General features: G+C 37.7%; 2 protein-coding genes across 3 annotated transcripts; one reads left to right on the top strand and one right to left on the bottom strand.

Moving 5' to 3' along the window:
* Window positions 1–1,711: 1,711 nt before the first annotated feature.
* LOC122088127 (AP-1 complex subunit sigma-2) lies at window positions 1,712–8,937 on the top strand. The gene is made up of 8 exons (XM_042657288.1): window positions 1,712–1,866; window positions 2,007–2,108; window positions 5,168–5,254; window positions 7,445–7,536; window positions 7,683–7,791; window positions 7,932–7,967; window positions 8,387–8,473; window positions 8,551–8,937. Exons 2-8 carry the CDS (start codon window positions 2,106–2,108, stop codon window positions 8,620–8,622), a joined length of 486 nt encoding a protein of 161 aa, XP_042513222.1. The 5' UTR covers window positions 1,712–1,866; window positions 2,007–2,105; the 3' UTR covers window positions 8,623–8,937.
* A 1,191-nt stretch (window positions 8,938–10,128) lies between these two features.
* On the bottom strand, window positions 10,129–13,458 carry LOC122088653 (CBL-interacting protein kinase 1-like; the record flags this gene model as incomplete). Of its 2 annotated transcripts, XM_042657970.1 has the most annotated exon segments (11): window positions 10,129–10,934; window positions 11,096–11,170; window positions 11,392–11,454; window positions 11,620–11,736; window positions 11,962–12,066; window positions 12,188–12,400; window positions 12,512–12,637; window positions 12,718–12,771; window positions 12,893–12,973; window positions 13,169–13,276; window positions 13,387–13,458. In XM_042657970.1, coding segments are annotated over 11 exon segments (1,089 nt in total), but the record flags the coding sequence as incomplete, so codon positions are not given.
* Between the last annotated feature and the right edge of the window lie 453 nt (window positions 13,459–13,911).

Raw genomic sequence — 13,911 nt, 5'->3', positions numbered from 1 at the left:
ATGCAAGTGGCATCTCAAACTTTTTTAATGGAACGACCAACTTCTGAACTCTAGAAATATGTTACGCCTCCATTTGGTTCCAAAAGAAGTGACTGGAAGTGAAGGGAAAGGGGGAGCAACTGGAGAGTGGCTGGTGAGACTAAACATCCTCCTCAGGCTCCAGCCAGATGCTACAACCTTCAGCAGTTCAGCCCCTCATTTTGTCACCCCAGTCCTCTCCAGTGATCAGGATCCTTGGCCAGGAACGTGAAGTGAGCCGCATTTCTTAAGTAAACTAAACAGGTAAACATGAATGGAAAGCCGTCTCCTCTCCTCACTAAGAAAGTTTCGAAGGGTAAGGTGGGTGGTGGGAAATGGGAGAGAACAGAAATAAGTTGAGATAAGTAGACTTGGCACCGTTTGATAACGTTTCTGCTGCTTCTGTGTCTGGAAACAGCAGAAATTACTTTTCGTGTTTCCGAAAACAAAAATGGATTTTTTTGTGTTTAATAAACCTGTTTCTCGAAACATTTTTTGCAGACATAATACCACTAAAAAACCCAGTAGTATCATTGGATACCTAAAAGGGAGAAAGAGTTCGGTTGCCTCATTTTAGATTTAAATAGTTGAGAGATTTATTGGGCACAACAACTTTTTTTTTTTTCTCTCTAAAATTCGTTTGTAAATAAGCATAAATTTTGATTTAACAATTTTATCAAATGTTTTTTTGGTTGTTTCTCTGTTTTTGGGAACAAGAAATCGTAGAAACGGCAGAAATGGAATATTGTCAAATGGTGCCTTATGGTTCTAAACCTGACCCATTTGTAATTGGTGGGTCCAAACAACCAGCATGGAAAGGTAATAAGGATATAGATTGCTATAAATGGGCAGTGTACTTCTTGCATCTTGATCTATACTCCAAACCAGTTTTTTGAAGTTTTAGAGTCTATAGAGACCGGTGGGGCCTGATCTATACTCCAAACCAGTTTTTTGAAGTTTTAGAGTCTACAGAGACCGGTGGGGCCATAGATGGTGGGGAGGGGGGAGTTGGGGGTGGGGATATGGTGGGACAAACGGATGTTCAAACACATGACCTCCTGTGTCCTGTATTAGACATATATCTGATAGCGCCCATCAGACAATAAGCTCATTCCCTAAATGTTGGAAGTTTGAATGTATCTAAATGAAACCGGAGTGACAAACCAAGAAATTGCAACATTTATCTGATTTGCCCTGATTTTTTTTTTTCTTTCAAAATCATAGGTAAAAAAATAATTATTTCAAAATAATTTATCATGTGTCATTCACTTATTCTTTTTCATCATCCTTTAACATATATTTTTTAAAATACACATGAAATTACGCAATTTTATTAAGGAGAAAAGAACCCTATAAGGCAATGTAGTCCCAACAGCGCTAGACACATGGCCATAAAATGACGAACGAAACTTAACTATTGCCTTGCAGTCGCCTTACTTATAGTAAAATAAAAATAGTATCCTGAAGCTTGTTTTTGAAAATACCAAAACCTTTTAACATAGGAAAGTTGAATTATTATTTGTCAAAAAAAAAAAAAAAAAAAGGGGAAATTAAATTATTCTATTTTTTTGGCTCTGAGTCTATGAGTAAGGATTGTAATTTTCTTTTTGGTAGAAAGTAGGGGTTGTAATTACTTGTCTATAACCTGGGTGTGAGTCAATTTTTTAACCAGAATCATTGCCACACCCTTATAAAGGATGACATTTCTAACCATGTCGATGCTTCTACACACGCTCTGATTGATCCTCGGATTGGCGCGGGCCACGCAGTCTTCCGGGAAACCTCTCCCGTATGTTAAGTTTTTCCAACCGGTCGTCGGATGTTATACTTTTCGGAAGAATTAAGGAGGTATAGCAACAGAGGAATCTCAATTTGTACATATAAATAATAAGGAAAGTTCCCGCATCTGGGTCCTGTCCTCCGATGGATCTGGCTCCAACGACGACGCTCAGCTAACCTTGTTACCCTTTCGTTCTGTCCAATTTTAGGCTTTCGGTGTCTCTTCTTTCGGGGCTCGATAGTCGTTAGTTCGGCTTCGTTGAAGTTCGGAGAAAAGGCGGGAGATTTACGCAATAAGAACGCCAAAAATGGTGATTCCTCAATCCTCACCTTTGAAATTTCCTTTTTTTTTTTTTTTTTTTCTGAGGCTTCTACCTCAGTAGCCCGTATCTGCAGAACTACGGCTTGATTCTCTATAGATTTGACCCCGACATTGTTTACATGTTATCAGAAACAGTTAGTCCGCTCCATTTGTTGTTGCTTCTTGTACCTCTGCTGATGAATTGTGTTTCGTGTTATGTTGTTTTATTTTCCACTGAGGCTTCTGAATGAGTCGAAAAGGGTAACGGAGAGAAGCTTAATTTCTTTTGTATTTTTTGTCTTCTTTTTCTCCCAAACTGTGGATGCACCATAATAGGCATAGATTAATTACTGTTTTCACATCTTATGTCTTAATTGTATGTTAGAGTTTGTTCATCCTCACCCCCCCACCAAAAAAAAAAAAAAAAAAAAAAACCCACACACAGGGAAAAAAGAAGAAGTGAAGAACAACAGATGAGGGTAAGGTTAAGCTTGTACAACAACGGTGAACAGTTGAAGAAGGGAAAACATACCAGAAATTCTACCAAGATTTGATGACCCCAATTTGAAGAGTAAAACGAAGAGCTGAAAATGCCCTCAAATGGAGACAACATAGAACACCTTGAATACAAAAGAGATACATTTTCGGTGATCGTATATGAGGTTGAATTTCCCTCTATGTGAAGGAATTTTTCTCCCTCCACAAACTTTTCTTTTTTAACTTAAAATTTTAGACCAATGAACTTAATTGATAATTCATAGTGCATAAATAATCATTGTTGAAGTTGTTCATGAAGATAAGAAAAAGTTCTTTCATCTCTTTGAAAGAACAAACAGATTCTGGATAAAATTCTGATTGCTAATGATTGGATGAAATGAGAAGCTTGCGTAAGTAATGAGAGGTCTATAATGCGGATCTTGAGAAAGCCAATGATGTTGTTAATTGGTATTTGAACTATGTAAGGAATGTAAAGGACTAGGACTTGGCTGCTGATTGATGCAATGAGTATGAGAATGCATCTTGCATGCCACTAATTAGTATCATTAATTGTGTGTCGGTGGTTCTTTTCAAGTAAAACAAATCCTTTGGCAATGAGATCCTGTCTATGCTCTCCCTTTCACCTTTGTGGGGATTCACCTAACTAGACATTTCCGTGATGGTAGAGACTAAAGAACCCTTGACACGGGCAGATAATTTTGTTGGCAGAGAAGGGATTGAAGCTTACCATTTATAGTTAAAACTGACCCTATTTTCCTTCATGAACTCTGGGAGGAGATTATTTTTGTGGAGATTTGTACGGTTGCAAGTTGAGGGGTAGCTCCTAGATACCTCGTGTTTCCTCCCGATGGAATTCAAAGGTCACTAAACTCGTGAATCTTGAAATCATTCTTTTTGTTTTGTTTTGTTTTGGGGGTGTTGTGGGGGGGAGGGGGAGGGGTTGATAGCTAAGTTTCTTGGATTTTGACTTGTAGAAACCATGCAAGAGAATGGAAACAAGTAAGAATTCTCTTGGAGGAAGGATAGCCTTGTTTTATTACCTTTAACACCCCCATAGAGTTTTAAGATTGATAGACACAAGTAAAAATTCTCTAAGTGATAGGGCAGCCTAAAAAGGACAACTTAATAACCTGTGACATGGTAAGCCAACCAAAGGAGAATGTTGGACTTAACCAGAGAATTTTTTGAGAGATAATATAACTTTCTTATCCAAACTGCTATGGAGAATGGAGGTGCCATAGAGATCATCCAGGAAGTGGGTTAGAAGTCATCTTGGAGGAAGGTTAACTGTGAAAAGTCTACCCTATCTTATCCAACAATTAATTACATTTGAAGCTGCCACGGGATTTTTTTTTTTTAATTAATTATTGAGACATCATTGTTTGTAAAAAATAGTTCTTTTACTTGGAAGGAAGTCTAGTCATATCAAACTTGTTTAGAAGACCAACACCTTCACCTTCTAGGAGTTCTCCTGAAGCCCACGATGTTTTCTTTACTTGAATTGGAGAACCTATTGGTACAGAAGGGAAGCTTCTTGTATAAGCTTGTATTCAATGTCTTTTATTTTCTACTCTAAATACCTTCTTGAAGCACTTGAAGAGCATAACTCTAGGTTAACTTAAAGCCATGTTTACATGAATCTATCTGTACATTTCAGACAGGAGTGTCATCTATGCATATCATGATTCTGAGTTACAGAATCAATGAAAAAACTCTTGGGTATGCAGATAGTATACATAAGAAATGTGTCATTTCTCTTCGGTCAATTGAAAAACTCTCCTTGAATCAGTATTGAAAAGAACTCAAAGGTAGTTTCTTTTCTAATTATAAAAATAAAAATAAAAGTTTGTACCAGTAATCAAAACAACTCTCTGAGGTAAGAGCAGGTTTTTTTTCTTAAATTTGTGTGTAATATTCCACTCGAAGAGGTTCACTCTGTCATCTGAACAATAATCTCCTTCTTGGATGCAAACAACATACTGCTCTAGAAAAATCACTATTTAATTTTTGGAAGGCAGAAAGGCTTTTAGGTGGCACCATAGGAAGCGCTTCCTCCGCTGCATTTATATCGTTGTGCCACATGGATAGATAATGTGCCAATTCTTACCGTTGGATAGAGAGGCTATGGTCTAGATTAGCTTTCCATGTGTCAATGTTTCATACTCAAATTCAATTAAATACCCGCCCTTGTATTGGCATGCAACTTCATGTATATCCAAACATGCCTACAGTACTCTGGTCATTATTGTGCAGTCTCCCACAGCTGAATTTTGTTGAAGCTCTACTTTTCCACTTGGCAAGCTCTGTTTGGCTGAAATTGGTATTGTGAGCAGGGACCTTGGGATATACCTGCCCACAAAAATTGGGCCCATCTGACCTGCTACATGACAGATATTTGGGCCATGCAGCAAACGCTTGCTAGGTGGGCTGTCCAGGAACCAAGAGCTCTTTTTGGAATGAATTAGTCCAACCTTTGAGCCCCTAGTTTCTTTTGATTATGTGTGTTTTAGATTACATACTGTTCCCACTTTTGCTCCTGCGTGGTTTTTGATATTTATTTGTTTGTGCCAGATTCACTTTGTGCTTCTTATCAGTCGACAAGGAAAAGTGAGGTTGACAAAATGGTATTCTCCTTATTCCCAGAAGGAAAGATCTAAGGTAAATTTCCTTGGTCTTTGTGTTATTAATAGATGCTATTAAACCGAGTCATCCTTGTTATCTAGCATCATTACTGTTCAAATTCTAATATCTCAAGTCACCATGATTTTATAGGGGTAACACCTTTGCGTTTCTGACAATAATGAGAAAATATTTTTTGATCAGCGACACCAAAATTATGTTTGATTAATGAATAAAAAGATATAAACGTATTACAAATGTTAAGAGTCTATTACTGTGCATCCTATACAGAAACATACAAAATAACCAAAAGATACATATCTTCACAGTAGAGTATCAGATCTCCAGGATAGGTCACCAATCACACCTGAAATCCTGTGGGCTGATGCCATGAAATTATTTTGTTGAGTATGCCTGCTCCACTGGCCTCATCCCTGAAAGAGATGTAGTTAACACTTAATAATCACATTGCTCATCACTCTCAAATTTTGTTCGTATTATTTTATATTTTTTATCCACAGGCTAACATGATAGAGAACCTCCCGTGCCACTATTATTTGGGATGGACAGAAGTTTTACTGATTATAAGAGGGTATTGGTTGTAAGTAATAATCATAAGATAAAGGGGCCTTGTATGAGTAACAACTGTCTGTAATTTTTCACATCCATGATGACTTGCCACATTAGTAACCATAGGTGGGCCCATGTGATAAAGGAAGCCCACACCCTTTTTATGGGTCAAGTTCCAACCCGAGACAAGTAGGCAAGATGCCTTAAAACTGGATTCAAAGTGAAAGAGTTACATAAATGTGGCTAGATTCTATTACAGTGCAATGGCATGTGGTAGTTTTACTAAACTTTTAAGTTGTCTTTTTACTATTTCCACTGCTTGTTTTGGGCTGAAATTTGGCCAGTTAAACGAGTGTGAGATCCTCTAACACATAGACAAACCCACACCCAACCTCCTTTTTTTTTTTTTTGGGGGGGGGGGGGGTGGGAGACCCACCCTCACCTGGCCAAATCTTCCACATGGCAATAAGACATGACCTTGTGATGGTAACAAGTGTAATGCAAGGTCGCTGCTTATATAATAACCCATAAAGTGTTTCATTTCATAACTTTGTGTATGAATACTTTGCTAATTATTGGATTTATTGGTTGATATGTGTTGTGCCAAATTTTCAAAAGAAATAAGGAGCAACAAGAAAAAGGTTATGCTTGGGTGTAGAAAATGTCAGTTTCAACTTTAATGCTTTTAAAGCTCGTAATATATTTTTGAACAATGATATTTCATCTTCTTTAAGTTTCATGTACCATTGTTGTCTTTGGTTTCCTTAAATTAGCAAGAATGAAATGATCTATAGTTCCTTCGATTTACATATGATTTTCAGGACAGCTGCATCTCTTTACATGAACATTGATTGCGGATTGTCATCAATCTTGTCTTTGCAAACATTTTCACTGCCATGTAATCAAATCCTCGTTTACGAACATCTCATGACCTGTTTCTTCATTTACTGGGTGAATAGCTGTGTCCCATATGTGCAGTGGAGCTGTCTAATCTACTGATAGTTCCTCAAGCTAATCAATCTTTTTTTCATCTTTCTTTTCTTGATGCAAGCCTATCAAGATCAACCATCCTTAGTGAACTTAGAATAGTGTAATGCCTTGTGTTATTGGTTGTGGTTTTCAAGTGGTTATAATCGATCACTGCTTGGAGATGGTTAACCTTTTGCATGATTCTTTTCTATCATTATCTAAACCTAATGCATTTGGTAGTTGATGGGTTGACAATGACATTGGATGACCGCAGTGCTGGGATCAGCAATTGATTGTTATCTTTAAAGTTTTTTATTTTTTTGGGTGAAGCAAGAGTTTATATTTTGTAGAAGTGTAAATGATGGAGTTAATTTTGAGTTTGGTGGAACATAATTATTTGCATTGGGTTTTGGTTTCGTCGTTCTTATCTACATGGGTAAAATAAATGTTCAATATTGTATTTTTGGAAAAATTAAATTAGTTAATAAAACTGGGAGTAGTTTCCTTTCCGAGAGTCTATCTCTCGCCTCCCACAGCAGAGGGGCAGATATGTCATTTCATTGGGGAGGAGAGAGATAGACACAGGGAAGCACTAGCGTACACTGCGCTCTTGGACAGTTCATTTTCCCAAAAATATTACACTTTTGTGCTTTTCTAACATTGCCAAATGTTTTTCATCCCTATGCTAAGGTGATTCGAGAGCTCAGTGGAGAGATTCTCACAAGAGGCCCTAAGCTTTGTAACTTTGTAGAGTGGAGAGGATACAAAGTTGTATATAAAAGGTAGCACATGATCTGCATTACCAGGTTCTGTGTTCTTAATTTTGGCTGTTTCATACTATTATACTGGGAATTCCTTTTGCAATGGAACATTTGGATTTCTTAAGAGACAAATAACTGATATAAGAGTTCTGTAAACATGTACACAGATATGCCAGCCTCTATTTCTGCATGTGTATTGACCAGGAAGACAATGAATTAGAGATACTTGAGATAATTCACCACTATGTTGAGATACTGGACCGCTATTTTGGCAGTGTGAGTGAACTTAGTCCAAACTTGCGAGGCATAATTTAAATGATGTGTTAAAATTGCGTTTTTTTTTTACTTGTTTACAATAAATGGTGATTATTGATTTACTTTTTCTGTTACTTTCCCCCATTTTGTATTCTCCCTAGGTCTGTGAGTTGGACTTAATCTTCAATTTCCACAAGGTATATTCCTTGATCTTTTTTTTTGTAAGGACAGATGTTTCTTTCTTCGTTGACGTATACAATATTTTGACAGTCCATGCTGTAATTTAGATTCCTGTTTGGCACACAACTTTCACATGACTCGGGAATTTGTTCTGTGAGCCACCAAGCTTTGGCCTGACAAATAAACAAATACGGCAACCATTTTGATAATTGGACTCTCTCCCCCCACCCAAAAAAAAAAAAAAAAAAAAAAGAGAAGCAATACTTGCGGTAAAGCGGTAAAGAAGGGGAAGAGGAAAAAGGAATCCATACTTACTGTAACTGTTTGGATTGTATCTGTGGCTGGATTACCTGTGTGGTAGTTTCAAGGTCAATTGGTACAATAACACAGGCAAGAATCACCCTTTTTTCTTAATTTATGGATGTAAACCTTACAGGCATATTACGTACTGGATGAGGTTTTAATTGCTGGTGAACTTCAGGAGTCGAGCAAGAAGACAGTTGCACGTCTTATAGCTGCACAGGTATTTTTGATCAGTTAAGACTGTCTTCCTTCTATAAGATTTATAGGTTTGTTGAGTTGAACCTGATTTGGTTGCAGGATTCTTTAGTGGAGACAGCCAAAGAGCAGGCCAACTCAATAAGCAATATGATTGCTCAAGCAACCAAATAGGGTTCTGATTGTATTAGCCTTCTGTTGATATGTTGTTTGATGATTGAAATTCATAATCTTTCTCCTGTGTGATTAGACTATGTTGTCATGATTCATATGTTCTGTTATCCCTTTGTGGTTCCATTGTTAGAAGCCTCCTGTGAGCTGCACTATATTGTGAAGCTTTCTAAATAGCAGACATGGTTGGAAGTCTTTTTCTTTTTCTTGTGGGTGTGGGGGTTGGGGGTCTAGACATGGTTGTAACTTGTAACCCTTTGTAATTGACAAGATGCTTCCATAATCTCTAGAATTGGAATGTGAGTATTATTTTGCCAACCAGGGGCTGGTCTCATGGTCTTGATAAACTGTATGTTGCAGAAATCTTGTTATTCGACTCTGCCTCTCTTTTGTGGATAAGATGAGATTTAAAAGAGAGCAGGTTTTGTTCCACTGATTTTGCAAGAAATCACAAACTAACTTGGTTTAATATTATGTATGTTGAAATTCTATACCCTCCATTTTCTTGTGTCAAAAAAGCCAACAGTTACTTGAAACGATGATCTCTTTTTTTCTGTTGCTAATTTCGACTTAACCAATGAATTGGATTATTTAAGGAAATTGGCTTTTTTACTTGAAACGATGATCTCTTTTTTTTTTTTTCCTTGCTAATTTCACCTTAACCAATGAATTGGATTATTTAAGAAAATTTGCTTTTGATAGTTAATATGTGTTTGAATGATGCTTTAAATATCATTTAAAAGAATTAAAAATACCTGAAAAGCAAGAATACATGCACAACATCCATTTATGGGTCTCATCTTTAAGGAAGAATGTATGATAATTGAGTATTCCATTAGGTTCTATCATTTTTTTTTTTTGAGGAAATTTATTAATCTTATGAGTAAAGACAAAGGGATTACGAATGGAAAGGACTCGCGAGAATACTTCATATATTTCATTCTTTCAAAAAGATAGGATTGTTTTTAATTGAAAGGGGAAAAAAATTAAAGGAATAAAGAGCTTCACAGAAGGATGGGGTTGCCTTATATCTTCACTTTCCTTGGTTGCCCGTGCATTTGCTCCCATTGGAGTTGCCCTCACACAGGGGCTACGCAGCCTGGCAGCAAATTCCTTCCCGGTTAATTTCTTAAGTTACAACTAGACACATTTCTTAAGTTACAACTAGACACCTAACTACTTTAAAGCTTTCTGTCTTGGATATTTAATCTTTGATTGAAAGTGTTTTCTATCATAAGACTACCTTTCTCTGTAAAAACACCATTTTGAAGTTTGATGATTCATTATTTAATACTGATTTGTTAATGTTTGGATCGGTTCAGGTTCGGATTCGATTCTGATTGTTGGTTCAGATTCTCTTTAAGTTTTAATGTCGAAGTGTCAAACTCTAACATTACGCCCAGATTATAGAATTGGTTTTGAGCCCAATCTCTTAGTTTTTCTTAAGCTGGTTTCTGAGATGGCAAGAATCAATTCCAGGGTCAATTCGATGGCTTAAAAATCAGTGTATAACAGAATAAAATGGCAATATGGCCCTTCATTGAATCAGAATTCTCTGCAATTGGTGCAGTGAGCATCTGGTGGCTGGAAACATTCGGACACACACCCCAAATGCACTTAGCCGTCTGAATCCTCACTGCACCGGGCAGCAGAGGATTTTTTTTTTTACCCATGTACAGACAACCACACACAACGGAGAATGGGGAAGACATTGTTCTCTCCCCGACCTGTGAAAGTGAATCAACCGAGCTGAAAGAGAGGAGTGGAGGGCTCATCTCCCTTTCCAATCTGAAAGATTTGTGAATCAGTCTCCTCTGTCAACCACCAGTGACCATAGCTCTCTGTCTCTCTCTGTTGTTACAAGCCACTGGATGCCTTTTGCAATGTCTCTCTTATTTTTATAAAAACTAGTGTACCCAATGAAGGGGGCTCCCGCCATTGTGGGGGTCTAGAGAGGGTCAAAGTGTATGTAGCGTTAACCTTGGTTCCCATCCTCTCTTTTTCTCTCATTTTATATCTATCCGTCCACCCTTTCTTAGAACTTTGTGTGTACCAAAAAAAGAAAAAGAAAAAACAGTATCTGAAAAGTAACTATCTTAAGCCTGGAATAGTAATTTCTGAACTAGAAAATAAAAAATCTACACCCTCACTTTCCCACACCAACCCACACCCCCCCAAAAAGAAAAAAATAAATAAATAGAAGAGAAAAGGATTTACATTAGACTGTAACCATGCACTAGTTAAACTGATACTTGGGTGGCCAAAATCTCTTGTCTTTGGCAGACGCCAAGATCATTGGACAGCTTCGAACACAACTGCACCAAAAAAAAACACATTTCAAGAATATGTTAGTTTGATGCCCTTAACCCTCTCTCCTACTCCTGCATCGCCCATCAACTCGGATCAGGTGGACACCAAGTGAGTCAGCATGAGTACAATTTTTTCTGGATTTTTAAAATTTAGAACACTGACTAACCTGTCTGTACATCGAAGGATCCCCATATGTTTTTCTCAACTCCACCACATACAGAGCTGCACTTATCTCAAACACCTGTAATTAAAATTTCACAACAGTTGAGGAGTCAAACAACCAGTGATTGTTAGCCAATACATGAAGAGTAGGTGTGAGACCTCAACCGTGGGTTGCTCTCTTGGGTGCAATCACTGCAGAGGCAAACTACTCTTTCTTTACAGTAATGTATGAAAAGATAGAGGGCCATGTAATGTTCAATCATCCAGCAACCAATTTTTCAAATTTGTTAAGTTTCTTACCTCTGCTTGAACTGAAAGGCTACTTGGTATCTTACAACCCTTGTTCTCTTGCGTTACCTTCAACTGCAAATCAGGAAAGTATAGAAATGAATAAGCAAGCACAAAAATACCAATTCAGAAAGATCTCTCTCGGATCAACATGTCCTGCACAATAAGACACTCTCTTCTTAATCTTTCTCATCCTGTGCTAATGTCCGAATAATTTACTGCATTTTCCAGATTACAAACCTTTCCATTTCTTTTCTGGACTTGGAATCCCATTTCTGTGACTGTATCTTCAATCTTCTCTAGTAAATCTTTTGGTGAAATATTGGATGTGAATCTGATCTTCCTCTCGGAGACCTCCTGTAATCATTCGGAGTAAAAGGGAAAAAAAAAATAAAGAGAAGAAAATCAGCACCAAGGTTCATCTCATTGTCCACAAACTTTAAAATAGAAAACCATAAGGTGAAACTCAAATAAGGTCATGCATACTCTTTTCAAGTGCTTGGTTAGCAATTACATTATTTATACTAATCCTCACAGACCACTAGAGAAGAAATGAAATGGAAAAAGCTTTCAAGCTCTCACCTCTTTCTCAAAGAAGCCAGAGAGATCCAGGTAAGATGACATTCCAATTAGCTGAAAGGCATTGATTAGAGTGGGTGAACCAGGATCCTTCTCTGTGTCCGTTGCCTTCATCAAACAATGGGTTTCCTTCAGTTTAAAAAATTAAAAAAAAAAAAGCATATAGAGACAGTATATATACAATGAAGAAATTAAAGGAGTATGCTAAAAGACTAGCTGATTTTCATACCACCCCTTGCATAGAGAAAGCTTCGTCATCAATGAAGATGTCGTCCTCCTCATCATAAGGATTAGCAGGGACATAATCTTGTTTGAACCAGTCATCAATTTTTATCTCTGCTATGGAGATCCGAGTGCATGGATTAGGTTCTAGTATCCTCTTTATCAAGTTTTTAACACCTGGTGAGAGCCATTCGGGAATCTGAACAGCTCCCTTGAATATCTGAACCAAATCAGATCAGAAAATAACCATCAAAATGCTACCCTAGATGTACATTTAGTGTTCTGTAAAAGGTAAATGGCGGAAAGTACTAAAGACTATTCTCTGGTTCACCTTCTGGTAAAGAACCGCAAGGTTTCGGTCATCAAAAGGGAGGTACCCTGTAAGAATCACATACAAGATAACACCACATGACCAAAGATCAGATGTGGCACCATCGTATCCTCTGTTGGTGAGAACCTACAGATATGGTTAGAGATGTGAGCAGAGCCACAGAAGAGAAGAAAAAGAACCCACATCAAAATGAAGTTGATTGTCACCTCGGGGGCAACATAGTTTGGACTTCCACATGTTGTATGCAGTAACCCGTCATCCTAATGGCAATCAGAACAAATTTAAAATAAGAAATTGTCTGATAAAGTTTCATGTAGGTATGCATAGAATCACTAAACATGAGATGATGCTAAGGACCAAATGTGTTTGTAAAACCCATACTCTAAAATGTTGAGGCAAAGCACTGAGCCCAAAATCAGATATCTTTATATTTCCTTTCACATCAACAAGAACATTTTCAGGCTGCCATAAAACATGAAAGTATGAGAAACAAGCGAGTCCCCTGGAACTTTCACTGGGTCACCACAACTTAGTGGTGCCATTGTTACTAAAATTCAGGTATGACCATGATTCAACCAGTCGAGGGATATATGCAGTATTTGATCTATTCAGTAAGAATAAGGAGGAAAATCTTTAACTAGAGAGGAGTAATGGTACCTTCAAATCCCTATGGAAGACACCTTTGTCATGGCAGTAGCTCACACCATCAATTAACTGATGGAAGAGTCTGCGGCCTTCAGCTTCTGAGAGTTTCCCTTTTGATGCCTGAATCAGAGTTCTTACGGAAGTCATATATCACAAGGTCCAAACAGGACGGCTCAATAAAATAGTATCCACTCTGATTAACAACTATGAAAGAAACGGATGTTGCTTACAATTCTGTCAAATAATTCACCACCATTCACATATTCAAGGACCATGCAAATCTTCGTCTTGCTTGCCAGAACCTGTTATTTGAGCAGTACTAAAATAAAACAAGGTCTAGAAAAATAAATAAATAAAAATCAACCAGCTTTATTTTCTACATATTAAGGAGAAAAGAATGCCACGCAGCGGTGCTCTCATGGGCCTAGACACGGGCAATGAAATGACCATCCCAACCCCACCTGGCGAATGCTTGGGTGCACACTCCCATTGGCCCCCATGTTGGAACAGGGACCACACAACCAGGCAGCGTTCTCTATGCACACTCCCATTGGCCCCCATATTGGCACAGGGACCACACAACTAGGTAGCGTTCTCTATCCTATATATTTATTATTGGCAGAGGTTTTCCATGACATTAGAGTAGAAAATTGCACCAATTTGAGAGGGTGAGAGAAAGAAACTTAGAGTAAGTGTCAATGTGAACCTCATGGCTCATCATATAAGATGGCGAGAAGAAATTCCAACTCTGGCTT

Source organism: Macadamia integrifolia, chromosome 9, assembly GCF_013358625.1.
Source record: "Macadamia integrifolia cultivar HAES 741 chromosome 9, SCU_Mint_v3, whole genome shotgun sequence".
Classification (NCBI taxonomy): domain Eukaryota; kingdom Viridiplantae; phylum Streptophyta; class Magnoliopsida; order Proteales; family Proteaceae; genus Macadamia; species Macadamia integrifolia.
This window is presented reverse-complemented; position numbering and strand designations above follow the sequence as displayed.

Coding starts and splice junctions, on each gene's coding strand:
- LOC122088127 (XM_042657288.1), top strand. Junction 5,255..7,444: donor CCCAGAAGGAAAGATCTAAG/GTAAATTTCCTT, acceptor CCCTATGCTAAG/GTGATTCGAGAGCTCAGTGG. Junction 8,474..8,550: donor CACGTCTTATAGCTGCACAG/GTATTTTTGATC, acceptor ATTTGGTTGCAG/GATTCTTTAGTGGAGACAGC.